Here is a 26618-nt window from a genome sequence, read left to right as displayed (position 1 = left end):
GTGCACCGCCCTAATGGGAATCCCAATCATGGCCGGTTGTGGTACAGCCAGGATTCAAACCAGGGTGTCTGTAGTGATGCCTCAAGCACTGCAATTCAGTGCCTTAGACCACTGCACCACTCGGGAGCCACTACATAAAGAGAGACCTAAGACCTTTTCATGTTGTGTTGCTACAGCATGGTAGCTACACAACATGAAAACAACATGGTAGTAACACAACATGAAAACAACATGGTAGCAACACAACATGAAAACAACATGGTAGCAACACAACATGAAAACAACATGGTAGCAACACAACATGAAAACAACATGGTAGCAACACAACATGAAAACAACATGGTAGCAACACAACATGAAAACAACATGGTAGCAACACAACATGAAAACAACATGGTAGCTACACAACATGAAAACATCATGGTAGCTACACAACATGAAAACAACATGGTAGCAACACAACATGAAAACAACATGGTAGCAACACAACATGGCAGCAGCACAACATGGAGCAGCACAACATGAAAACAACATGGTAGCAACACAACATGGCAGCAGCACAACATGGAGCAGCACAAAACATGGTACAAACATTATTGGGCATAGACAACAGCACAAAACATGGTATAAACATTATTGGGCACAGACAACAGCACAAAACATGGTACAACCATTATTGGGCATAGACAACAGCACAAAACATGGTACAAACATTATTGGGCATAGACAACAGCACAAAACATGGTACAACCATTATTGGGCACAGACAACAGCACAAAACATGGTACAAACATGATTGGGCATAGACAACAGCACAAAACATGGTACAAACATTATTGGGCATAGACAACAGCACAAAACATGGTACAAACATTGGGCATAGACAACAGCACAAAACATGGTACAAACATTATTGGGCATAGACAACAGCACAAAACATGGTACAAACATTATTGGGCATAGACAACAGCACAAAACATGGTACAAACATTATTGGGCATAGACAACAGCACAAAACATGGTACAACCATTATTGGGCACAGACAATAGCACAAAACATGGTACAAACAACAGACACAAAACATGGTACAAACATTATTGGGCATAGACAACAGCACAAAACATGGTACAACCATTATTGGGCATAGACAACAGCACAAAACATGGTACAAACATTATTGGGCATAGACAACAGCACAAAACATGGTACAACCATTATTGGGCATAGACAACAGCACAAAACATGGTACAACCATTATTGGGCATAGACAACAGCACAAAACATGGTACAACCATTATTGGGCATAGACAACAGCACAAAACATGGTACAACCATTATTGGGCACAGACAACAGCACAAAACATGGTATAAACATTATTGGGCATAGACAACAGCACAAAACATGGTACAAACATTATTGGGCATAGACAACAGCACAAAACATGGTACAAACATTATTGGGCATAGACAACAGCACAAAACATGGTACAACCATTATTGGGCATAGACAACAGCACAAAACATGGTACAAACATTATTGGGTACAGACAACAGCACAAAACATGGTACAACCATTATTGGGCACAGACAACAGCACAAAACATGGTACAACCATTATTGGGCACAGACAACAGCACAAAACATGGTACAAACATTATTGGGCACAGACAACAGCACAAAGGGCAAGAAGGTAGAGACGACAATATATCACGCAAAGCAGCCACAACTGTCAGCAAGAGTGTGCATGATTGAGTCTTTGAATGAAGAGATGGAGATAAAACGGCCCAGTTTGAGTGTTTGTTGCAGCTTGTTCCAGTCGCTAGCTGCAGGGAACTGAAAAGACAAGCGACCTATGGATGTGTGTGCTTTGGGGACCTTTAACAGAATGTTCCTGGCTGAAAGGGTGTTGTATGTGGAGGATTTATTTACATCCGTGTTAGTGGGCATTTCTCCTTTGACAAGATAATCCATCCTCCTGACAGGTGTGGCATATCAAGAAGCTGATTAAACAGCATGATCATTGCACAGGTGCACCTTGTACAGGGGACAATAAAAGGCCACTCTAAAATGTGCAGTTTTGTCACTCAACACAATACCACCGATGTCCAACCGGCCTCACAACTGCAGACCCTGTGTAACCATGCCAGCCCAGGACCTCTACATCCGGCTTCTTCACCAGCGGGATCACCTGAGACCAGCCACCCAGACTGCTGATGAAACTGTGGGTTTGCACAACCGAAGACATTCTGCAAAAACTGTCAGAAACTGTCTCAGGGAAGCTCATTTGCCTGCTTGTCATCCTAACCAGGGTCTTGACCTGACTGCAGTTCGGCATTGTAACTGACTGCAGTGGTAAATGCTCACCTTCGATGGCCACTAGCACACTGGAGAAGTGTGCTCTTCACGGATGAATCCCGGTTTCAACTATACCGGGCAGATGGCAGACGTTGTGTGGGCAAGCGGGTTATTGATGTCAACGTTGTGAACAGAGTGCATCATGGTGGCCAGGGGGTTATGCTATGGGCAGGCATATACTATGGACAATGAACACAATTGCATTTTATCAATGGATTGAATGCACAGAGGTACTGTAAGGAGATCCTGAGGCCCATTGTCGTGCCATTCATCCGCCGCCATCATCTCATGTTTCAGCATGATAATGCACAGCCCCATGTTGCAAGGATCTGTACATAATACCTGGAAGCTGAAAATGCCCCATTTATTCCATAGCCTGTTGACATGAGTCCCACCGAAGGTGGCTCCTCTTCCTGTCCGAGCGGCGCTCGGCAGTCATCGTCACCGATCTACTAGCTGCCGCCGATCCCCTTTCCCTTTTCTGTTGGTTTTGTTTTATTGGTTCCGCCTGTTTCTTGTTTAGGTTTTAGTTGGGCTATTTAATCCGGTATGCCCGCCTGCTCTTTGTGCGGGCTTATTTTTCCTCTGTTCATGTTTGTGGTTGTGCGATTTCCTTTGTTTTCCTCTTGACTGGTTGGGCCCTGGATTTGGGCCGGTCTTATATTTGCGCCTGGTGTTTTGGCGTGACCATTTTCCCTGCGCCGGAATAAAACATTGTTCTTTACCCTCTGCTTCCTGCACCTGACTCCGCACCCACTATGCATAGAGTGCGTGACACCTGTATACACACCAGACATGTCACCCACTGAGCAGGTTTGGGATGCTCTGGATCGACGTGTACTACAGCATGTCCATATCCCCCCAATATCCAGCAACTTTGCAAAGCCATTGAAGAGGAGTGGAACAGCGTTCCACAGGACACAATCAACAACCTGATCAACTCTATGTGAAGGAGGTGTCGCGCTGCATGAGTCAAATGGTGTTCACACCAGATAGTGACTGGTTTTCTGATCTACTTCCCTCACATTTTTTTTAAGGTAGATGCATATCAGTATTCCTAGTCATTTGAAATCCATAGATTAGGGTCTAATGAATTTAATTCAAATGACAGATTTTCTTATATGAACTGTAACTCAGTAAAATCTTTGAAATTGTTGCATTATAGGTTTGTATTTTATTTGATTCCACGAGACTAACAGTGCTTTAAATGTTTTCTTTTACCTAAAATGTTCTTGATCAAACATACAGTTGAAGTCGGAAGTTTACATACACTTAGGTTGGAGTCATTAATTAAAACACGTTTTTAAACCACTCCACAAATATCTTGTTAACAAACTATAGTTTTGGCAAGTCGGTTAGGACATCTACTTTGTGCATGACACAAGTCATGTTTCCAAAAACTGTTTACAGACAGATTATTTCACTTGTAATTCACTGTATCACAATACCAGTGGGTCAGAAGTTTACATACACTAAGTTGACTGTGCCTTTAAACAGCTTGGAAAATTCCAGAAAATGATGTCATAGCTTTAGAAGCTTCTGATAGGCTAATTTACATCATTTGAGTCAATTGGATGTGTATCTGTGGATGTATTTCAAGGTCTACCTTCAAACTCAGTGCCTCTTTGCTTGACATCATGGGAAAATCAAAAGAAATCAGCCAAGACCTCAGAAAAAAAATTGTAGACCTCCACAAGTCTGGTTCATCCTGGGAGCAATTTCCAAACACCTGAAGGGACCACGTTCATCTGTTCAAACAATAGTACGCAAGTATAAACACGGGACCACACAGCCGTCATACCTCTCAGGAAGGAGGCGCGTTCTGTCTACTGGAGACGTACGTTGGTGCAAAAAGTGCAAATCATCCTACAGTAAAACGAGTGCTACATTAACATAACCTGAAAGGCCGCTCGGCAAGCAGAAGCCACTGCTCCAAAACCGCCATAAAAAAAGCTACGGTTTGCAACTGCACATGGGAACAAAGATCGTACTTTTTGGAGAAATAGAAATGCTTGGCCATAATGACCATCGTTATGTTTGGAGGAAAAAGGGAGAGGCTTGCAAGCCGAAGAACACCATCCCAACCGAGAAGCATCGGGGTGGCAGCATCATGTTGTGGGGGTGTTTTGCTGCAGGAGGGACTGGTGCACTTCACTAAATAGATGTCATCATGAATAAGTAAAATTATGTGGATATGTTGAAGCAACATCTCAAGACATCAGTCAGGAAGTTAAAGCTTGGTCACAAATGTGTCTTCCAAATGGCACACCCCAAACATACTTCCAAAGTTGTGGCAAAATGGCTTAAGGACAACAAAGTCAAGGTATTGGAGTGGACATCACAAAACCCTGACCTCGATCCTATAGAAAATATGTGGTGTCGTGTCTTTGGCATCATTAAACTGAAGAGGAATCTTTATCAAAGATTCTCTGTAATTAGTATTACGTGATTAAACTTATTAATCATGTAACTGTAATTACAGTGCCTGAATATATTCCTTGGTGCCTGGACTTCCAAGTTACAGTGCCTTGCGAAAGTATTCGGCCCCCTTGAACTTTGCGACCTTTTGCCACATTTCAGGCTTCAAACATAAAGATATAAAACTGTATTTTTTGTGAAGAATCAACAACAAGTGGGACACAATCATGAAGTGGAACGACATTTATTGGATATTTCAAACTTTTTTAACAAATCAAAAACTGAAAAATTGGGCGTGCAAAATTATTCAGCCACCTTAAGTTAATACTTTGTAGCGCCACCTTTTGCTGTGATTACAGCTGTAAGTCACCTGGGGTATGTCTCTATCAGTTTTGCACATCAAGAGACTGAAATTTTTTCCCATTCCTCCTTGCAAAACAGCTCGAGCTCAGTGAGGTTGGATGGAGAGCATTTGTGAACAGCAGTTTTCAGTTCTTTCCACAGATTCTTGATTGGATTCAGGTCTGGACTTTGACTTGGCCATTCTAACACCATGTTTGACAGTGGGGATGGTGTGTTCAGCGTGATGAGCTGTGTTGCTTTTACGCCAAACATAATGTTTTGCATTGTTGCCAAAAAGTTCAATTTGGGTTTCATCTGACCAGAGCACCTTCTTCCACATGTTTGGTGTGTCTCCCAGGTGGCTTGTGGCAAACTTTAAACAACACTTTTTATGGATATCTTTAAGAAATGGCTTTCTTCTTGCCACTCTTCCATAAAGGCCAGATTTGTGCAATATACAACTGATTGTTGTCCTATGGACAGAGTCTCCCACCTTAGCTGTAGATCTCTGCAGTTCATCCAGAGTGATCATGGGCCTCTTGGCTGCATCTCTGATCAGTCTTCTCCTTGTATGAGCTGAAAGTTTAGAGGGACGGCCAGGTCTTGGTAGATTTGCAGTGGTCTGATACTCCTTCTATTTCAATATTATCGCTTGCACAGTGCTCCTTGGGATGTTTAAAGCTTGGGAAATATTTTTGTATCCAAATCCGGCTTTAAGCTTCTTCACAACAGTATCTCGGACCTGCCTAGTGTGTTCCTTGTTCTTCATGATGCTCTCTGCGCTTTTAACGGACCTCTGAGACTATCACAGTGCAGGTGCATTTATACAGAGACTTAATTACACACAGGTGGATTGTATTTATCATCATTAGTCATTTAGGTCAACATTGGATCATTCAGAGATCCTCACTGAACTTCTGGAGAGAGTTTGCTGCACTGAAAGTAAAGGGGCTGAATAATTTTGCATGCCCAATTTTTCAGTTTTTGATTTGTTAAAAAAGTTTGAAATATCCAATAAATGTCGTTCCACTTCATGATTGTGTCCCACTTGTTGTTGATTCTTCACAAAAAAAATACAATTTTATATCTTTATGTTTGAAGCCTGAAATGTGGCAAAAGCTCGCAAAGTTCAAAGGGGCCAAATACTTTCGCAAGGCACTGTAACTAGGAAGTCCAGGCACCAAGGAAAATATTCAGATTACAAAGTTATAATTTTCCTAATATAACTTTCAGATATTTTAATATCTGATCACTGATTAATGAATTATTCTTTACCTCACATTATAGTCTCATTCCAAATGTCTTAAATTGTTATCTGCACGAACCCAGTCTTCACTATGAGTCACCCATATATCAATTGTCATTCTATATTTATTTACAAAGTAATTAATTAATCACAGAAATGCACACAAACAAACAAAGTACATATGGTTCCAATTTGTAAGTCGCTCTGGATAAGAGCGTCTGCTAAATGACTTAAATGTAAATGTAAATGTAAATATGGTTACAAGGAAATGATAGGGGAATGTGCCCTAGTGGGCTAAACCGGCATGGCGGCTTGGTGGACAAAAGACTGAGGGGCGCGAAAGATAAAAGTCACTACAAAGTTGATAATTATAACAAATGAAATGCTAATCCTTTGCACATGAACGCTCACTCATTCGGTAATAATTGCAATCAGTATATTTATTTACGCTCAGTGTGTCACGTGATCTTTGTTGGAATCGTCTTTCTTTCTGTTGGAAGTTCATCCGCCCGTCTTTCGTGGTTAGAATGGATACTTCAGAGTCCCATTCAGAAATGTTGTATTTGGATAGATGTTTCGGCGGTTGTCGTTCTTCGCGTTCAATGATGCCGACTAGCTGCAGACTAATAATGAATATCAAATACTTCTTCTTATTCTGTCGATATCGATAGTCTAAGAGTTTAACCACGTGGAATGGTTAAAAGATTCAGCAATCTACTTAAACCTTATTTCCCTCTGTGATAGAGGTACTGGTCTGGTATCAAACCTTGGCCCTCTCGTTATCGAGGTAAGCTGGTCTGAAGTGGGAAAACTCAGGTGGGGGTTTTATTCGGAACATAGAAAAGGGCTGTCCCATGACGCCGGGTCCTAACTGTCCTCATGGGCGGCCCTCTGATTTAGTTCAACTCCAAAGGGAATTGGAGTTTCCTTCTTTAAACAGTCTAAAATCACATTACATAATTTCACAAATAGTTTCATCTTTATTCATTCATTTTATCATAACAGAGACTCTTGTATAAACATGGTTATGGTAATGTGGCTGTATTGTCTCTCATGAGTTTCACAAAACTGTACCAGACGGACCAGTTCGTAACTGGATTCTTCACCGATCTTTTATACCTTCTCCAGAACCTGAATATTGTTTGGTTGTCAACTTCTGTGAGCTGGACGAAATTCCTTTGTTCTCTCTATGAAAACTCACTCTCTCTCTATACTGTCTGGCCATGAGGCAGGATTCTCCTCCAGGAATTTACGACCTGAGGTCGCAGCAGCCTGGATGTAGGAAAGACAGAGAGAGCGGGATGTTGCAGAGGGAGGGGGAATAGTGCTCGCTGTACCCAAAGAGGGCAATGTCATGACAGTGGGCAGAACTGAAAAAGTGTGTGCGAGCAAGGAGGCCTACAAACCTGACTCAGTTACACCATCTCTGTGAGGAGGAATGGGCCAAAATTGACCCAACTTATTGTGAGAAGCTTGTGGAAGGCTACCTGAGACGTTTGACCCAAGTCAAACAATTTAAAGGCAATGCTACCAAATACTAATTGAGTGTATGTAAACTTCTGACCCACTGGGAATGTGATGAAAGAAAATAAAAGCTGAAATAAATCATTCTCTCTACTATTATTCTGACATTTCACATTCTTAAAATAAAGTGGTGATCCTAACTGACCTAAAATGGAATTTTTACTAGGTTTAAATGTCAGGAATTGTGAAAAACTGAGTTTAAATGTATTTGGCTAAGATGTATATAAATTTCCAACCGCAACTGTACCAGGAGTCATGTAAAGCTATCTAAGCATCAAAGCAATAAGATGGGTTGTTTATATGTACTAAACAAAGGGAAACACTCACCTTTGTAATTCATAATGTGCTATGAAAGTAGCCAGGTAGATCTTCGGTGAAGGTTTTGCTTATATAACAGGATTAAGTTGAAATTGTTCTGAGGGATATTATAGAATATCCCCAGGCAGCTCATTATCTCACCTTTAAAACAATGAAAGTGAATGTTCACTTCCTCCCTGTCACCTACTTCAATTGGCTCAGTTATTTACAGCATCCCACCACTACCAAATCTGTTCCAAAGTATTCCCACGCATAGAGAGTCTACAGAACATTGTTCTTTCCATGACATGAACTGACCAGGTGAATCCAGGTGAAAGCTATGATCCCTTATTGAAGTCACCTGTTAAATCCACTTCAATCAGTGTAGATGAAGGGAAGGAGACCGGTTAAAGAATGATTTTTAAGACTTGAGACAATTGAGACATGGATTGTGTATGTGGACCTTTCAGAGGGTGAATGGGCAAGACTAAATATTTAAGTGCCATAGAACGGGGTATGGTAGTAGCTTCCAGGCGGACCGGTTTGATTGTGTCAAGAAATACAGCTCTGCTGGGTTTTTCATGCTCAACCGTTTCCCGTGTGTATCAAGAATGGTCCACCACCCAAAGGACATCCAGCCAACTTGACACAACTGTGGGAAGCATTGGAGTCAACGTGGGCCAACAACCCTGTGGAACGCTTTCGACACCTTGTAGAGTCCATGCCCTGACGAATTGAGGCTGTTCTGAGGGCAAAAGTGGGTGCAACTCAATATTAGGAAGGTGTTCCTAATGCTCTGTACACTCAGTGTATGTGATCGTATACAGCCTCATAGTAATTGAGTTAACATTGATACACACACGCTCATGACTCCATCCTGACTCCAATCTGAAGCGTTGGATACTGTATGAGAGGATAGATTAGCCACGGCCTTCATTTGTAACCATGAAAGAGAAATCCTTAACTTTGATTTTTCTCTCATCTTTTCACAGACAAGCCAGGACAAATTTCTCCACCTCTTTCTCTCTCTATAACGCTCCATCCCTTTCTCGCTCCATGTTCTTTCTCCCCATTCCCTCATGCTGCTATATCTTTCTCCTTCTGTCCTCCCTCTGTTTTCCCTTTCTCTGTCTCTTCGATTTGATTCTGATCCTCCATTGAGTTGTTTAGACTCTGATTCCTCATTGAGTTGTTCAGATTCTGATTCCCTATTGAGTTGTTTAGATTCTGAATCTCCATTGAGTTGTTTATATTCTGATTCCCCATTGAGTTGTTTAGATTCTGATTCCCCATTGAGTTGTTTAGATTCTGATTCCCCATTGAGTTGTTTAGATTCTGAATCTCCTTTGAGTTGTTTAGATTCTGAATCTCCATTGAGTTGTTTAGATTCTGATTCCCCATTGAGTTGTTTAGATTCTGAATCTCCTTTGAGTTGTTGAGTTGTTTAGATTCTGATTCCCCATTGAGTTGTTTAGATTCTGATTCTCCATTGAATTGTTTAGATTCTGATTCTCCATTGAGTTATTTAGATTTTCCCTTCAGAATGCCGCAAAACTACATTGGATTCACAGCTAATGAACTTGAATCATTACCTTTGGTGTTCAGAGGATCCTCGGCAGTAATACCCTCTCTCTCTCTCTCTCTCTCTCTCTCTCTCTCTGTATCCTCTCTCCCTCTAACAACCTGCCATCATCATCTCAAATATCCACCATGTTAGAAAAAAGAGGAGAGTGGAACTTCAAACAGAACCTAGCACATGTTGTAGTTCTAAGGGCCCTTCTCTCTCTGCTCTGTCATATTAATTCAGCACTCTCAGGCTTCTCAACAGACTTGTGGTGCTGTGAGGCCCTTTCAACAACAGGTCAGACAGCGGGTATGATCCACACTGGAGTGGAAAATACTCCTCCGATGCCTTTTTAGTGTTTCTTGGTGATAATAGACATTGACTTGTGTGTGTGTGTGGAAACTTGACCATGAAGCACCCCTGTTTACATGAATGTCCAAATGAGCAATGTTACTCATCAAATGCAACATGGAACAGCATGCGTATTTCTAGAAGGAGGACAGTGTAGTGTCAAACTTGCTGCCTGATCAAACACAAGTGGCTGGATCAGATAGGCTACAGCATGGCAGATTGGCTGGGTAGTGTGGTGGGGGTCCGCAGCTGTGGTGTATGGCAATTGGCAAACCCTCTGGCTGTGTGGGAGGTGTGTGAAGGATGGCGGGAGGGAGGGAGGAAGGTGTGTGAGGGTGGGAGGGAGGGAGGTGTGTGAGGGGTGGAGGGAGGGAGGTGTGTGAGGGGTGGAGGGAGGGAGGGAGGGAGGTGTGTGAGAGGTGGAGGGTGGGAGGTGTGTGAGGTGTGGAGGGAGGGAGGTGTGTGATGGGTGGTGGGAGGGAGGTGTGTGAGGTGTGGAGGGAGGGAGGTGTGTGAGGGGTGGCGGGAGGGAGGTGTGTGAGGGTTGGCGGAGAGAGGGAATGTAATGTGATGGAATAGCAGAAACAAGGTTGACCCCGGGCTATGTGGGAGATGTGAACCCTGGCAGCAGGGGCCCGCACAAGATTAGATGTGACTGTTCTTATTTGATTTCATACACACATTCGTGGACACATACACACTATCTCGGTCTTTCTCTCTCTCTCTCTCACACACTCTCAGCCCGTTTTCTTCCTCTGCAAGGACTGATTCTCTTATTCCCCTCTGCTCTGTGATTTCTCATTTCAGCCGGAGATGGAATCACAGCTGACACGCCCTGAGAGGAAGGCAATCCATAGTCATTTATTTCGGAAGTCCCACCCAAATACATTACCTGTGGAAACGATGGTGATAAGAATGATGATGGCGGTACTGATGATTATTTCAATCACACTTTCTATCTGTCCATCTCATTCAGATCAAATCTGGTGATGGTGATTTGTTGTGTTCGTGATGGACTGTACAGTAAACTCACATAGCAGTGTGTGTTGATGCTCATATAATCCATGCCCTCCGTTCTCCCCCATCTAAATTAGTATTTCAAAAAGAATATATATTTTCCTCATAATGTACAAGACACATACATTTACATTACATTTAAGTCATTTAGCAGACGCTCTTATCCAGAGCGACTTACAAATTGGTGCATTCACCTTATGACATCCAGTGGAACAGCCACTTTACAATAGTGCAACTAAATATTTTAAGGGGGGTGAGAAGGATTACTTTATCCTATCCTAGGTATTCCTTAAAGAGGTGGGGTTTCAGGTGTCTCCGGAAGGTGGTGATTGACTCCGCTGTCCTGGCGTCGTGAGGGAGTTTGTTCCACCATTGGGGGGCCAGAGCAGCGAACAGTTTTGACTGGGCTGAGCGGGAGCTGTACTTCCTCAGTGGTAGGGAGGCGAGCAGGCCAGAGGTGGATGAACGCAGTGCCCTTGTTTGGGTGTAGGGCCTGATCAGAGCCTGGAGGTACTGATGTGCCGTTCCCCTCACAGCTCCGTAGGCAAGCACCATGGTCTTGTAGCGGATGCGAGCTTCAACTGGAAGCCAGTGGAGAGAGCGGAGGAGCGGGGTGACGTGAGAGAACTTGGGAAGGTTGAACACCAGACGGGCTGCGGCGTTCTGGATGAGTTGAAGGGGTTTAATGGCACAGGCAGGGAGCCCAGCCAACAGCGAGTTGCAGTAATCCAGACGGGAGATGACAAGTGCCTGGATAAGGACCTGCGCCGCTTCCTGTGTGAGGCAGGGTTGTACTCTGCGGATGTTGTAGAGCATGAACCTACAGGAACGGGCCACCGCCTTGATGTTAGTTGAGAACGACAGGGTGTTGTCCAGGATCACGCCAAGGTTCTTAGCGCTCTGGGAGGAGGACACAATGGAGTTGTCAACCGTGATGGCGAGATCATGGAACGGGCAGTCCTTCCCCGGGAGGAAGAGCAGCTCCGTCTTGCCGAGGTTCAGCTTGAGGTGGTGATCCGTCATCCACACTGATATGTCTGCCAGACATGCAGAGATGCGATTCGCCACCTGGTCATCAGAAGGGGGAAAGGAGAAGATTAATTGTGTGTCGTCTGCATAGAAATGATAGGAGAGACCATGTGAGGTTATGACAGAGCCAAGTGACTTGGTGTATAGCGAGAATAGGAGAGGGCCTAGAACAGAGCCCTGGGGGACACCAGTGGTGAGAGCGCGTGGTGAGGAGACAGATTCTCGCCACGCCACCTGGTAGGAGCGCCGGAGATGCCCAACTCGGAGAGGGTGGAGAGGAGGATCTGATGGTTCACTGTATCGAAGGCAGCCGATAGGTCTAGAAGGATGAGAGCAGAGGAGAGAGAGTTAGCAGTGCAGAGCGCCTCCGTGATACAGAGCGCCTCCGTGATACAGAGAAGAGCAGTCTCAGTTGAATGACTAGTCTTGAAACCTGACTGATTTGGATCAAGAAGGTCATTCTGAGAGAGATAGCGGGAGAGCTGGCCAAGGACGGCACGTTCAAGAGTTTTGGAGAGAAAAGAAAGAAGGGATACTGGTCTGTAGTTGTTGACATCGGAGGGATCGAGTGTAGGTTTTTTCAGAAGGGGTGCAACTCTCGCTCTCTTGAAGACGGAAGGGACGTAGCCAGCGGTCAGGGATGAGTTGATAAGCGAGGTGAGGTAAGGGAGAAGGTCTCCGGAAATGGTCTGGAGAAAAGAGGAGGGGATAGGGTCAAGCGGGCAGGTTGTTGGGCGGCCGGCCGTCACAAGACGCGAGATTTCATCTGGAGAGAGAGGGGAGAAAGAGGTCAGAGCACAGGGTAGGGCAGTGTGAGCAGAACCAGCGGTGTCGTTTGACTTAGCAAACGAGGATCGGATGTCGTCGACCTTCTTTTCAAAATGGTTGACGAAGTCATCTGCAGAGAGGGAGGAGGGGGGGAGGGGGAGGGGGATTCAGGAGGGAGGAGAAGGTGGAAAAGAGCTTCCTAGGGTTAGAGGCAGATGCCTCCACCCTGGTTAGAGTGGTATAAAGTGGCTTTAGCAGCAGAGACAGAGGAGGAAAATGTAGAGAGGAGGGAGTGAAAGGATGCCAGGTCCGCAGGGAGGCGAGTTTTCCTCCATTTCCGCTCGGCTGCCCGGAGCCCTGTTCTGTGAGCTCGCAATGAGTCGTCGAGCCACGGAGCGGGAGGGGAGGACCGAGCCGGCCTGGAGGATAGGGGACATAGAGAGTCAAAGGATGCAGAAAGGGAGGAGAGGAGGGTTGAGGAGGCAGAATCAGGAAATAGGTTGGAGAAGGTTTGAGCAGAGGGAAGAGATGATAGGATGGAAGAGGAGAGAGTAGCGGGGGAGAGAGAGCGAAGGTTGGGACGGCGCGATACCATCCGAGTAGGGGCAGTGTGGGAAGTGTTGGATGAGAGCGAGAGGGAAAAGGATACAAGGTAGAGGTCGGAGACTTGGAGGGGAGTTGCAATGAGGTTAGTGGAAGAACAGCATCTAGTAAAGATGAGGTCGATCGTATTGCCTGCCTTGTGAGTAGGGGGGGAAGGTGAGAGGGTGAGGTCAAAAGAGGAGAGGAGTGGAAAGAAGGAGGCAGAGAGGAATGAGTCAAAGGTAGACGTGGGGAGGTTAAAGTCGCCCAGAACTGTGAGAGGTGAGCCGTCCTCAGGAAAGGAGCTTATCAAGGCATCAAGCTCATTGATGAACTCTCCGAGGGAACCTGGAGGGCGATAAATGATAAGGATGTTAAGCTTGAAAGAGCTGGTAACTGTGACAGCATGGAATTCAAAGGAGGCGATAGACAGATGGGTAAGGGGAGAAAGAGAGAATGACCACTTGGGAGAGATGAGGATCCCGGTGCCACCACCCCGCTGACCAGAAGCTCTCGGGGTGTGCGAGAACACGTGGGCGGACGAAGAGAGAGCAGTCGGAGTAGCAGTGTTATCTGTGGTTATCCATGTTTCCGTCAGTGCCAAGAAGTCGAGGGACTGGAGGGAGGCATAGGCTGAGATGAACTCTGCCTTGTTGGCCGCAGATCCGCAGTTCCAGAGGCTACCGGAGACCTGGAACTCCACGTGGGTCGTGCGCGCTGGGACACCAGATTAGGGTGGCCGCGGCCACGCGGTGTGGAGCGTTTGTATGGTCTGTGCAGAGAGGAGAGAACAGGGATAGACAGACACATAGTTGACAGGCTACAGAAGAGGCTACGCTAATGCAAAGGAGATTAGAATGACAAGTGGACTACACGTCTCGAATGTTCAGAAAGTTAAGCTTACGTAGCAAGAATCCTATTGACTAAAATGATTAAAATGATACAGTACTGCTGAAGTAGGCTAGCTGGCAGTGGCTGCGTTGTTGACTTTGTAGGCTAGCTGGCAGTGGCTGCGTTGTTGACACTACACTAATCAAGTCGTTCCGTTGAGTGTAATAGTTTCTACAGTGCTGCTATTCGGGGGCTAGCTGGCTAGCTAGCAGTGTTGATTACGTTACGTTGCGTTAAAAGAACGACAATAGCTGGCTAGCTAACCTTTAAAATCGCTCTAGACTACACAATTATCTTTGATACAAAGACAGCTATGTAGCTAACTACGATCAAACAAATCAAACCGTTGTACTGTAATGAAATTAAATGAAATGAAATGAAAATGTGATACTACCTGTGGAGCGAAGCGGAATGCGACCGGGTTGTTGAGTTCTATTCGGTAGACGTTGGCTAGTTGTTGGCTAGCTAGCAGTGTCTCCTACGTTAAGGACGACAAATAGCTGGCTAGCTCACCTCGGTAAATTAAGATAATCACTCTAAGACTACACACTCTAAACTACACAATTATCTTGGATACGAAGACAGCAAAGACAACTATGTAGCTAGCTAACACTACACTAATCAAGTCGTTCAGTTGAGTGTAATAGTTTCTACAGTGCTGCTATTCAGTAGACGGTGGACGTTTGCTAGCTGGCTAGCTGCTGGGCAGATAGCAGATAGCAGTGTAGACTACGTTAGGACGACGAAATACAATTACGCAATTATCTTTGATACAAAGACGGCTATGTAGCTAGCTAAGAAGAAATTTCTAAGATTAGACAAATCAAACCGTTGTACTATAATGAAATGTAATGAAATGTAATGAAAAGTTATACTACCTGCGGACCGAAGTGGGGATGCGACCGCTCGCTCCAACCCGGAAGACACCAGAATGATTATCCATCCATCCAACACGCCCCCATCTACATCAACGGGCCGCAGTGGAGAGGGTCAAAAGCTTCAAGTTCCTCAGCGTGCACATCACTGAGGACCTGAAATGATTCCTCCACAGCGACAGTGTGGTGAAGAAGGCGCAACAGCACCTCTTCAACCAGTTCGCAATTGTAAATGAGAACTTGTTCTCAACTTGCCTACCTGGTTAAATAAAGGTGAAATAAAAAAATAAATAAAAAACCTCAGGAGGCTAAAGAAATTCAACTTGGCCCTTAAGACCCTTACAGACTTCTACAGATGCACCATCGAGAGTATTCTGTTGGACTGTATCACCTCCTGGTACGGCAACTGCACCGCCCACAACCACAGGGCTCTCCAGAGGGTGATGCGGTCATACTGTCTGACCTCCATGACATCTACAACACCCGGTGTCACAGGAAGGCCAAGAAGATCATCAAGGACTTCAGCACCCTGAACCATGGCCTGTTCACTCCGCTACAAGGCAGTACAGGTGGCAGTACAGGTGCATCAAAGCTGGCACAAGAGACTGAAAAACAGCTTCTATCGCCAGGCCATCAGACTGTTAAACAGTCATCACTAGCCAACCTCCACCCAGTACCCTGCCCTGAACCTTAGACACAGTCACTAGTCCGCTACCACCCGGCACTCTGCCCTGAACCTCAGAGAATGCTCCCCAATGTACATAGTCATTGAACATTGGTCACTTTAATAATGTTGACATACTGTTTTACCCAATTACATTTACATTTACATTTAAGTCATTTAGCAGACGCTCTTATCCAGAACGACTTACATTCATATGTATATACTGTATTCTAGTCAAGGCTCATCCTATATAACACCTATTCTATTCTATTCATATACTGTCCGTACTGTCTATTAGAGGTCGACCGATTAATCGGAATGGACGATTAATTAGGGCCGATTTAAAGTTTTCATAACAATTGGAAATCGGTCTTTTTGGATGCCGATTTTGCCGATTTCTTTAAAAAATATATATTTAACTTTATTTACGAGACAAGTCAGTTAAGAACACATTCTTATTTTCAATGACGGCCTAGGAACGGTGGGTTAACTGCCTTGTTCAGGGGCAGAACAACAGATTTTTACCTTATCAGCTCAGGGATTCAATCTTGCATCCTTAAGGTTAACTAGTCCAACGCTCTAACCACCTGCCTCACGAGGAGCCTGCCTGTTACGCGAATGCAGTAAGAAGCCAAGGTAAGTTGCTAGCTAGCATTAAACTTATCTTATAAAAAACAATCAATCAATCATAATCACTAGTTATGTGTGCGATATTACTAGTTTATCTAGCGTGTCCTGCGTTGCATATAATCGATGCTGTGCGCATTCGCGAAAAAGGACTGTCGTTGCTCCAACGTGTACCTAACCATAAACATCAATACCTTTCTTAAAATAATGCACAGAAGTATATATTTTTAAACCTGCATATTTTTTTAAAATATATCCAGGTGAGCAGGCAATATTAACCAGGTGAAATTGTGTCACTTCTCTTGCGTTCATTGCACACAGAGTCAGAGTATATGCAACAGTTTCGGCCGCCTGGCTCATTGCGAACTAATTTGCCAGAATTTTACGTAATTATGACATAACATTGAAGGTTGTGGAATGTAACAGCAATATTTAGATAAAATACGGAACGGTTCCGTATTTCACTGAAAGAATCAACGTTTTGTTTTCGAAATGAGAGTTTCCGGATTCGACCATATTAATGACCTAGGGCTCGTATTTCTGTGTGTTATGGTATATTTAAGTCTATGATTTGATAGAGCAGTCTGAATGAGCGATGGTAGGCACCAGCAGGCTCGTAAGCATTCATTCAAACAGCACTTTCATGCGTTTTGAAAGCAGCTCTTCGCAATGCTTCAAGCATTGTGCTGTTTATGACTTCAAGCCTATCAACTCCCGAGATTAGGCTGTTGTAACCAATGTGAAATGGCTAGCTAGTTAGCGGGGTGTGCGCTAATAGCGTTTCAAACGTCACTCGCTCTGAGACTTGGAGTAGTTGTTCTCCTTGCTCTGCATTGGTTACGCTGCTTTGAGGGTGGCTGTTGTCGATGTGTTCCTGGTTCGAGTCCAGGTAGGAGCGAGGAGAGGGATGGAAGCTATACTGTTACACTGGCAATACTAAAGTGCCTATAAGAACATCCAATAGTCAAAGGTTAATGAAATACAAATTGTATAGAGAGAAATAGTCCTATAATTCCTATAATAACTACAACCTAAAACTTCTTACCTGTGAATATTGAAGACACATGTTAAAAGGAACCACCAGCTTTCATATGTTCTTATGTTCTGAGCAAGGAACTTAAACATTAGCTTTCTAACATGGCACATATTGCACTTTTACTTTCTTCTCCAACACTTTGTTTTTGCATTATTTAAACCAAATTGAACATGTTTCATTATTTATTTGAGACTAAATTGATTTTATTGATGTATTATATTAAGATAAGAGCGTCTGCTAAATGACTTAAATGTAAATGTAAATGTAAGTTAAAATAAGTGTTCATTCAGTATAGTTGTAATTGTCATTATTACTAATACATTTTTTTTTCTTTCAATTTTTTCAATCGGCCGATTAATCGGCATCTGCTTTTTTTTGGGGTCCTCCAATAATCGGTATCGGCATTGAAAAATCATAATCGGTAGACCTCTACTGACTATACACACCAATTATAAATATATATATGACCCCTGCTTATATATTTATATAGACAGTATGGATATTAATTTTATTGAATTGTATTTTTGGATTATGTGTGTATTGTTATTGTATTGCTAGATATTACTGTTGGAGCTAGAAACAGAAGTATTTCGCTGCACCTGCAAATCTGTCTGCGCAACCAATAAACGTTGGTGTGGTTACTACATTATTTCACAGGTAGAGTAGAATAAGAAAAAGTGAACCGTCATATGTCTCCACCCAGAACAGACACAAGACATGCTGCTTTGGTGATTCAGTACTGGGATTTGCTTCCTGTCCTACAAGGCAGCCACACACACACACAGCACCTGTTTGATTTCCTGTTCCACACATTACCCCGTCCCCATCCCAGACGTCACGGTGCGTTTCCTTTCTGAGTGCAGGTAGCTGTGTGATGGATGGCTGCTGGGTGATGCCGTGGTGGGCTTTGTGTTCTCTGTCACAGCCGTCACTTTAAAGAAGCTGGTCAACCCTGGGTGCCGTGCTCCCTCTGCTCAGTCTTTCACTGCTTTCATTGTTCCAGTCCAGCAGCCTGATTGAAGCTGCTGCCTGTCAATCATGGAGGAGGGCGGCTTGATTGAATGCACAGCAACATGGCTGCCGGATGAGAAGACTGCGGAGAGAAAGTTATTGATTTGAATAAAGCCTATTTTCCTCCAAACTCTCGGCATGTTTGTGTGAATGTGTATGTGTGTGTGTGCCCCGGCATGTGTGAGTGTGTTAGCACGTCTGCCTGTGGGGAATTTGTGTGCGTGTCTGGATGATGTGTGTCTGGAAGAGGGTCTCTATGCTTTAGAGAATGCCTGCCTGCCTGTGTCCTTGTAAGTGTCACTGTGTGTGTGCGTTGTGGCAGCCCAGGGTAGTCAGAGGTGAAACTCATAAAGTAAGACAGAGGGAGAGCAATTTGTGGGGCTTTAAACAAGGTAGTTCTTTCATAAAAGTGGGGGGAAATGGGGAGGGGAGAAATACAACTGAAAAGCCTCTCAGGTAATTGGTGGGCCACTATGTCTGTCGTGGCGGCTCCTCGGACCGCCTGTGTCAATGAACAAAACAAAATAGAGAGAGAGCGATGAGTCCGGGGTTTCAATCCTTTCTACTTGCGCCGGACGGTGTGCTACCCGGGATTATGTAATCATCCTTTGGGGCAGAGAACAGAAAGAGAGAGAGAAAGATGAGTGTCACGCCTTGGTCTTAGTATTTTGTGTTTTCGTTAATTATTTGGTCAGGCCAGGATGTGACATGGGTTTATGTTGTTGTATTTCGTATTGAGGTTTTGTATTATTGGGATTGCGGCTGAGTAGGGGTGTTGAATGGGCTTGGCTGCCTGAGGCGGTTCTCAATCAGAGTCAGGTGATTCTCGTTGTCTCTGATTGGGAACCGTATTTAGGTAGCCTGGGTTTCACTGTGTATTTGGTGGGTGATTGTTCCTGTCTCTGTGTAGTGTTCACCAGATAGGCTGTAATTAGATTTCATGTTCCGTTTTTGTATTTGTATAGTTATTTCATGTATCGCCTTTTTCATTAAAGTCATGAGTAACCACCACGCTGAATTTCGGTCCGACTCTCTTTCAACGAACGAAGAACGACGTTACAGTGAGTCAAGCATTGCCTAGTATCTTTGTCATTGAATCAAGGTGCTTATCATACTCACTCCGGCTCTTCTGAGGACAAGGCGTACCCTCTCTCTGTCTGCCCGAGCGACTGCACCTCTACTTATACTCATTTGGGATAACGAGGGACAGGTGGGACCAATTCTAGGTGCCAAATGGTTGCCTGGACTGGGTAATATTGGTGTTGAATCATCAGCCTCAGTTGGTGCCTGTAGGGCTGTCCATGGTGCTGGCTTGACCTCGATAGCCCTCTGGAGCTGACCAAGGTCCTGCTCCTGCCTTTGAAGCTCCCTGATGGCCCCCGGGTTGCCACAGTGTGTGTGTGCGCTTGTGCATGTGTGTGACTGGCTGGGTAACAGCTCTTTCATGTGTATAGTTAAGAGACAGCCAGTGGAGTTTCAACTCCTGGTCCTCTATTTGATGTTGAACCGAGGCAAATGGGCTGTCTTTCCACTGAACGCATTTTATCCATATAGAGGAAGAAGGCAGGCAGGGAAACATATGGCTCTCATTCACAGGCTCACCATCCATCTACTAAAGGTGATTCATAAAGGAATGTCACTGTCTTTGACTTTGTTCAAGTAATTGTGTCTATATTGGGTACTTTTTAAGTCTTTTGTGTGTGTGTGTGTGTGTGTGTGTGTGTGTGTGTGTGTGTGTGTGTGTGTGTGTGTGTGTGTGTGTGTGTGTGTGTGTGTGTGTGTGTGTGTGTGTGTGTGTGTGTGTGTGTGTGTGTGTGTGTGTGTGTGTGTGTGTGTGTGTGTGTGTGATAGTAACTATTAATCTCCCTGTGTGTGTCTATGTTTTCCCCCACAGAGGAGACAGCGTTCGAGGCAGGAGTGCGGGTGCAGATCCACAGCCAGGCAGAGCCCCCGTTCGTCCACGAGCTAGGCTTTGGCGTTGCCCCGGGCTTTCAGACCTTTGTTGCCACTCAGGAGCAGAGGGTAGGTGCCCTTTGACCTAAGTTATTACTCTACACACTGAATAGGTCTGCTTCAATCTTCCTGACACTTTTCACTTTTAGATTTCAATTTCAACCTCCTCCTGACTGGAGCTTATCTCTCCGAGATGAAAAACGTGCACTTCTGATAAAGAACTTTCTATTCAAGTGTGTGTGTGTGTGTGTGTGTGTGTGTGTGTGTGTGTGTGTGTGTGTGTGTGTGTGTGTGTGTGTGTGTGTGTGTGTGTGTGTGTGTGTGTGTGTGTGTGTGTGTGTGTGTGTGTGTGTGTGTGTGTGTGTGTGTGTGTGTGTGTGTGTGTGTGCATATACAGTTGAGGCAGGAAGATTACAATACATGGATGCCAGTTGTGATACAAACCTTATCAAAACATGAAGGCCTATGGGCTAGGCTACACGAGGTGTGTGACTAGGATTTTTAAAAAGTAGCTAAAAATGGCATTTTCTCTTGCCTTACACTGGGCATAATTCACAAGTGATAGTATATAATTCACAAGTGATAGTCTAATATTGTCCCACATATGATGAGCACTTGTTGGCTGCTTTTCCTTCAATCTGCGGTTTGACTCATCCCAAACCATCTTAATAGGGTTGAGGTCGGGGGATTGTGGACCCCAGGGCATCTGATGCAGCACTCCATCACTCTCCTTGGTAAAATAGCCCTTACACAGCCGGTGTGTTGGGTCATTGTCCTGTTGAAAAACAAATGATAGTCCCACTAAACCCAAACCAGATGGGATGGCGTATCGCTGCAGAATGCTGTGGTAGCCATGCTGGTTAAGTGTGCCTTGAATTTTAAATAAATCACAGACCGTGTCACCAGCAAAGCATCCCCACACCATAACACCTCCTCCTCCATGTTTTACGGTGGGAAATACACATGCGGAGATCATCCTTTCACCCAAAAAGACGGCGGTTGGAACCAAACCTTTCCAATTTTGACTCATCAGGCCAAAGGACAAATTTCCACCAGTCTAATGAGCATTGCTCATGTTTCTTAGCCCAAGCAGGTCTCTTCTTATTATCGGTGTCCGTTAGTCGTGGTTTCTTTGCTGCAATTCATGGATGAAGGCCTGATTCACACAGTCTCCTCTGAACAGTTGATGTTGAGATGTATCTGTTACTTGAACTCTGTGAAGCATTTATTTGTATTTTCTGTATTTTCTGAGGCTGTCCATCATTACTCTTATGAACTTATCCTCTTGAGCAGAGACAACTCTGGGTCTTCCATTCCTGTGGCGGTCCTCATGAGAGCCAGTTTCATCGTAGCGCTTGATGGTTTTTGAGACTGCACTTGAAGAAACTTTAAAAGTTATTGAAATGTTCCGCATTGACTGACCTTCATGTCTTATAGTAATGATGGACTGTCGTTTTTGAGCTGTTCTTATTTGTATTCGTATTTGAGCTGTTCTTGCCATAATATGGACTTTTTCCTTTACCAAATAGGGCTGTCTTCTGTATGCCCCCCCCCCTACCTTGTCGCAACACATCTGATTGGCTCAAACACATTAAGAAGGAAAGAAATTCAACAAATTAACTTTTAAGAAGGCATTCCAGGTGACTACCTCTTAAATCTGGTTGAGAGAATGCCAAGAGTGTGCAAATCTGTCAGCAAGGCAAAGGGTGGCTATTTGAAGAATCTCAAATACCAAATATATTTTGATTTGCTTTACACTTTTTTGGTTACAACATGATTCCAAATGTGTTATTTCATAGTCTTGATGTCTTCAATATTATTCTACAATATAGAAAATAGTCAAAATAAAGAAACCCTTGAATGAGTAGGTGTTGTAAAACATTTGACTGGTAGTGTGTATGTGTGACATTTGTTTTGATTTAGAATGGACCAATATCATGCACTTCTCTCTCTCGAAACCACTTTTCCTGTGGTTCATTTTCATGCCAGCCAGGTAGGCTATACTCGTGTTGTAAAGATAAGCAATGTGCTTAATATTAGGAAAGTTGAGAAGTAAATATAGTAGGCCTATCCTATAGAAAGCTGATGGGATCCTCCTCTTTTTAATCGAGGCCGACACCCTCTTTTCTCGTGCAATTGCATAGCCTATATAAAGGTCGAGCAACATGAACTCATGGGCTCTCATGAAGTATTTGATTAGATTTTTGATTACATTTGCATTGATGTCAGAGTGATTAGAGGGACAATAGAGTGCTGATTACCAGGCAGTTAGTAAGTTTTGTAGGCTACTAATGACCATCAGCAGCATCAGAGCTTGGAGAAGCCTAATTACCGTGGAATTTGACTGCCTTCATGACTCGTAACCACCGGTGTGGCGCTAATGCGGTCACCACAAAAGCCCTAGGTCTGACCTCTTATCTCTGTCCACTCCCTGACTGGGAGTATCTCTCTTTATCACTCTGTCTTTCTCTCTCTCTCTCTCTCTCTGTCTCTCTCTCTCCCGTCTTCTCTCTCCCACTCTCATTCTCTGAACCTGGAGATGTTTTATCTAAGTTTCCAGGGAGTTGGCTGGATAGCCCTTGTCTTAGCTGACAGAATCCTGTCACGATTCATCTATTTTTCCTCATACTTCAAATGGCTTATGTCTCCAGCATTTACATGAGATGCCTGTTCTGCAATTAAAATCCAATCAAATCAAAATCACATTCGCCGAATACATCCGGTGTAGACCTTACAGTGAAATGCTTACCTACAAGCCTAACCAACATAGCAGTTTTAAGAAAATACCTACAAAAAAAGCAGCAGTAAATAACCGGGGTATCGGTACAGAGTCAATGTGCGGGGGCACCGGTGTCGAAGGTATTTGAGGTAATATGTACATGTTGGTAGTGTTATTAAAGTGAATATGCACAGATAATAACAGAGAGTAGCAGCAGCGTAGAAGAGGGGGTGGGGGGCGCAATACAAATAGTCTGGGTAGCCATGTGATTAGCTGTCTTATGGCTTGGGGATAGAAGCTGTTTAGAAGCCTCTTGGACCTAGACTTGGTGTTCCGGTACTGCTTGCGCGTGCGGTAGCAGAGAGAACAGTCTATGACTAGGGTGGCTGGAGTCTTTGACAATTTTTAGGGCCTTCCTCTGACACCACCTGGTATAGAGGTCCTGGATGGCAGGAAGCTTGGCCCCGGTGATGTACTGAGCCGTACGCACTACCCTCTGTAGTGTCACGCCTTGGTCTTAGTATTTTGTGTTTTCTTTAATTATTTGTTCAGGCCAGGGTGTGACATGGGGTTATTTTATTTTCGTATTGGGGTTTGTAGTATTTTGGATCGCGGCTGAGTAAGGGTGTTGTTAGGCTTGGCTGCCTGAGGCGGTTCTCAATCAGAGTCAGGTGATTCTCGTTGTCTCTGATTGGGAACCGTATTTAGGTAGCTGGGGTTTCACTGTGTATTTCGTGGGTGATTGTTCCTGTCTCTGTGTAGTGTTCACCAGATAGGCTGTAATAGGTTTCACGTTCCGTTTGTTGTTTTTGTATTTATGAGTTATTTCATGTATCGTTCCCTTTTCCTTCATTAAAGATCATGAGTAACAACCACGCTGCATTTCGGTCCGACTCTCTTTCGACAAACGAAGAACGCCGTTACATGTAGTGCCTTGCGGTCGGAGGCCGAGCAGTTGCCATACCAGGCAGTGATGCAACCAGTCAGGATGCTCTCGATAGTGCACCTATAAAACCTTCTGAGGATCTGAGGACCCATGCCAAATCATTTCAGTCTCCTGAGGGGGAATAGGTTTTGTCGTGCCCTCTTCATGACTGTCTTGGTGTTCTTGGACCATGTTAGTTTGTTAGTGATGTGATCGCCAACCTGCTCCACTACAGCCCAGTCGATGAGAATGGAGGCGTGCTCGGTCCTCCTTTTCCTGTAGTCCACAACCAGGGACTGATAAAGCAGAAAACCTAGACAGTACCTTTAGAAAGTATTCCCACCCCTTGACTTTTTCCACATTTTGTTGTGTTACAGCCTGATTTTAAATGGATTCATATTGAGATTTTGTGTCACTGGCCAACACACAATACCTAAATGTTTTTTGAAATTTGTACAAATGAATTGAAAATGAAAAGCTGAAATGTCGAGTCAATAAGTACTCAACCCCTTTGTTATGGTATGCCTAAATAATCTCAGGAGTTTTACAGTTTTGACTTAAATCTGCTTGAAAATCTATGGAAAGACCTGAAAATAGTTGTCTCTATGATCAACAACCCAAATGACAGAGCTTGGAGAATTTTGAAAAGAATAGTGGAGAAATGTTCCACAATTGAGGTGTGGAAAGCTCTTATAGATTTACCCAGAAAGACTCACAGCTGTAATCGCTGCCAAAGGTGCTTCTACAAAGTATTGACTGAGGGGTGTGAATACTTATGTAAATGGATATTTATGCATCCCATTTTCAATACATTTGCAAAGATGTCAAAAAACGATTTCATTTTGTCACTATGGGGTTTGTGTGTAGATGAGTGAGAGAAAAACATCTTTTGAATCCATTTTGAATTCAGGCTGTAACACAACAAAATCTGAAATAAGTCAAGGGGTATGAATACTTTCTGAAGGCAATGTACATAAGAAATAAGAATAAGAAGAAACTGTACAATAAACGTATAATAAACTGTATAACTCCCATCATTTAAAGGACGATCCAAAACATGTTCAGTCATTTCCAGAAGTTTGAAAAACAACTCACACCCTGAAAAAGATAAGAGGAGGAAAAAGAAAGAAGAAGTCTGCCAGCGATAAGCATACAGAGAAGGTCTACTGTACAGCGGCAGGCAGGCAGGCAGGCAGGCAGGCAGGCAGGCAGGCAGGCAGGCAGGCAGGCAGGCAGGCAGGCAGGCAGGCAGGCAGGCAGGCAGGCAGGCAGACAGACAGACAGACAGACAGACAGACAGACAGACAGACAGACAGACAGACAGACAGACAGACAGACAGACAGACAGACAGACAGACAGACAGACAGACAGACAGACAGACAGACAGGGGACTCTGGAGGCCTCCAATCATGGTGTGGCCAGGCAGCCCCCTGGGCCGTAGAGCACCCAGCAGTCTCAGCTCCATCTCAGCTCTGTCTGTGTGACTGGCTCTGTGTGACTGACTGGCACAACATCATCATCCTTCATCCTCCCCATTGCACCAGCACAGTGGGAAACACAGTCAATTTAGACACCAGCTAATTAACTCCGCTTTGCACTTTGAATTCAAAGATTCCCCAGACTTCCTACTGTGGCTTGACCCTTGTTGGGTTCCTGCAGCGTGGCACAACTTTAGTTCCTGACTGAGCCAGCCCGAGGACATCTTGTGAGACGCCATGTAATGACCATGCTTATAATCAGGCTGAATATAGCCGATATGTCTTAATGATTAGCAGTACTGTGGGGACTTTGTAAAAGTACAATGGCTGCCTGTGGTCATTGGTGTGCGATTGTAATCAGATCCAACCAGACAGCTCAATTGTGAGGCGGAGCTGAAGACATGCACTCAAATGAACTCGTATTATTACTTCCAGATTAAAGACACTTCATCAAAAAAAAGTGCACAGAAGCCAAAGAACACAGCCACTATAGGCACTTAATAATGCATGAACACAGACACACACACACACACACACACACACACACACACACACACACACACACACACACACACACACACACACACACACACACACACACACACACACACACACACACACACACACACACACACACACACACACACACACTAGATTGCCTGTGTTCTTTAATAATCCTCTGTCTTGTCTCATTATTTTAAGTGTTGGGGAGTTTCAAATATTAAAGTGTTCTTTGCTATGCTTTCCACAGAAGTCACAAGGGCATTCCCATGTCTGTAAATTACTGTTCTATTAAAGACCCTGAGCCTCTCTCCCTCCTGTGTCTTCTGGATGGGTCTCAGTAATATATTTTTTGGTCTTGGCAACCTAGTGTCCACGGGAGAGGGATGAACTGATATACTATACTGTACTGGTTCGTTAATAAAACTCCAGACTCACAGCTC

At 44.2% G+C, this 26618-nt stretch overlaps 1 protein-coding gene across 3 annotated transcripts in view; it reads left to right on the top strand.

Annotated features, from left to right (window-relative positions):
• LOC123999355 (acid-sensing ion channel 2) overlaps nt 1-26618 on the top strand; it is a 607124-nt gene that overhangs the window by 554837 nt on the left and 25669 nt on the right. For all 3 annotated transcript variants that reach the window (XM_046305020.1, XM_046305021.1, XM_046305019.1), the window contains one exon: nt 20493-20620. In XM_046305020.1, the coding sequence (XP_046160976.1) occupies nt 20493-20620 (128 nt within the window). The remainder of the gene's footprint in view (nt 1-20492; nt 20621-26618) is intronic.

The sequence above is a fragment of the Oncorhynchus gorbuscha genome, linkage group LG16 (genome assembly GCF_021184085.1).
Source record: "Oncorhynchus gorbuscha isolate QuinsamMale2020 ecotype Even-year linkage group LG16, OgorEven_v1.0, whole genome shotgun sequence".
Classification (NCBI taxonomy): Eukaryota; Metazoa; Chordata; class Actinopteri; order Salmoniformes; family Salmonidae; genus Oncorhynchus; species Oncorhynchus gorbuscha.
Note: the sequence above shows the minus strand (reverse complement) of the source record. Positions and strands in the feature narration are given on the sequence as shown.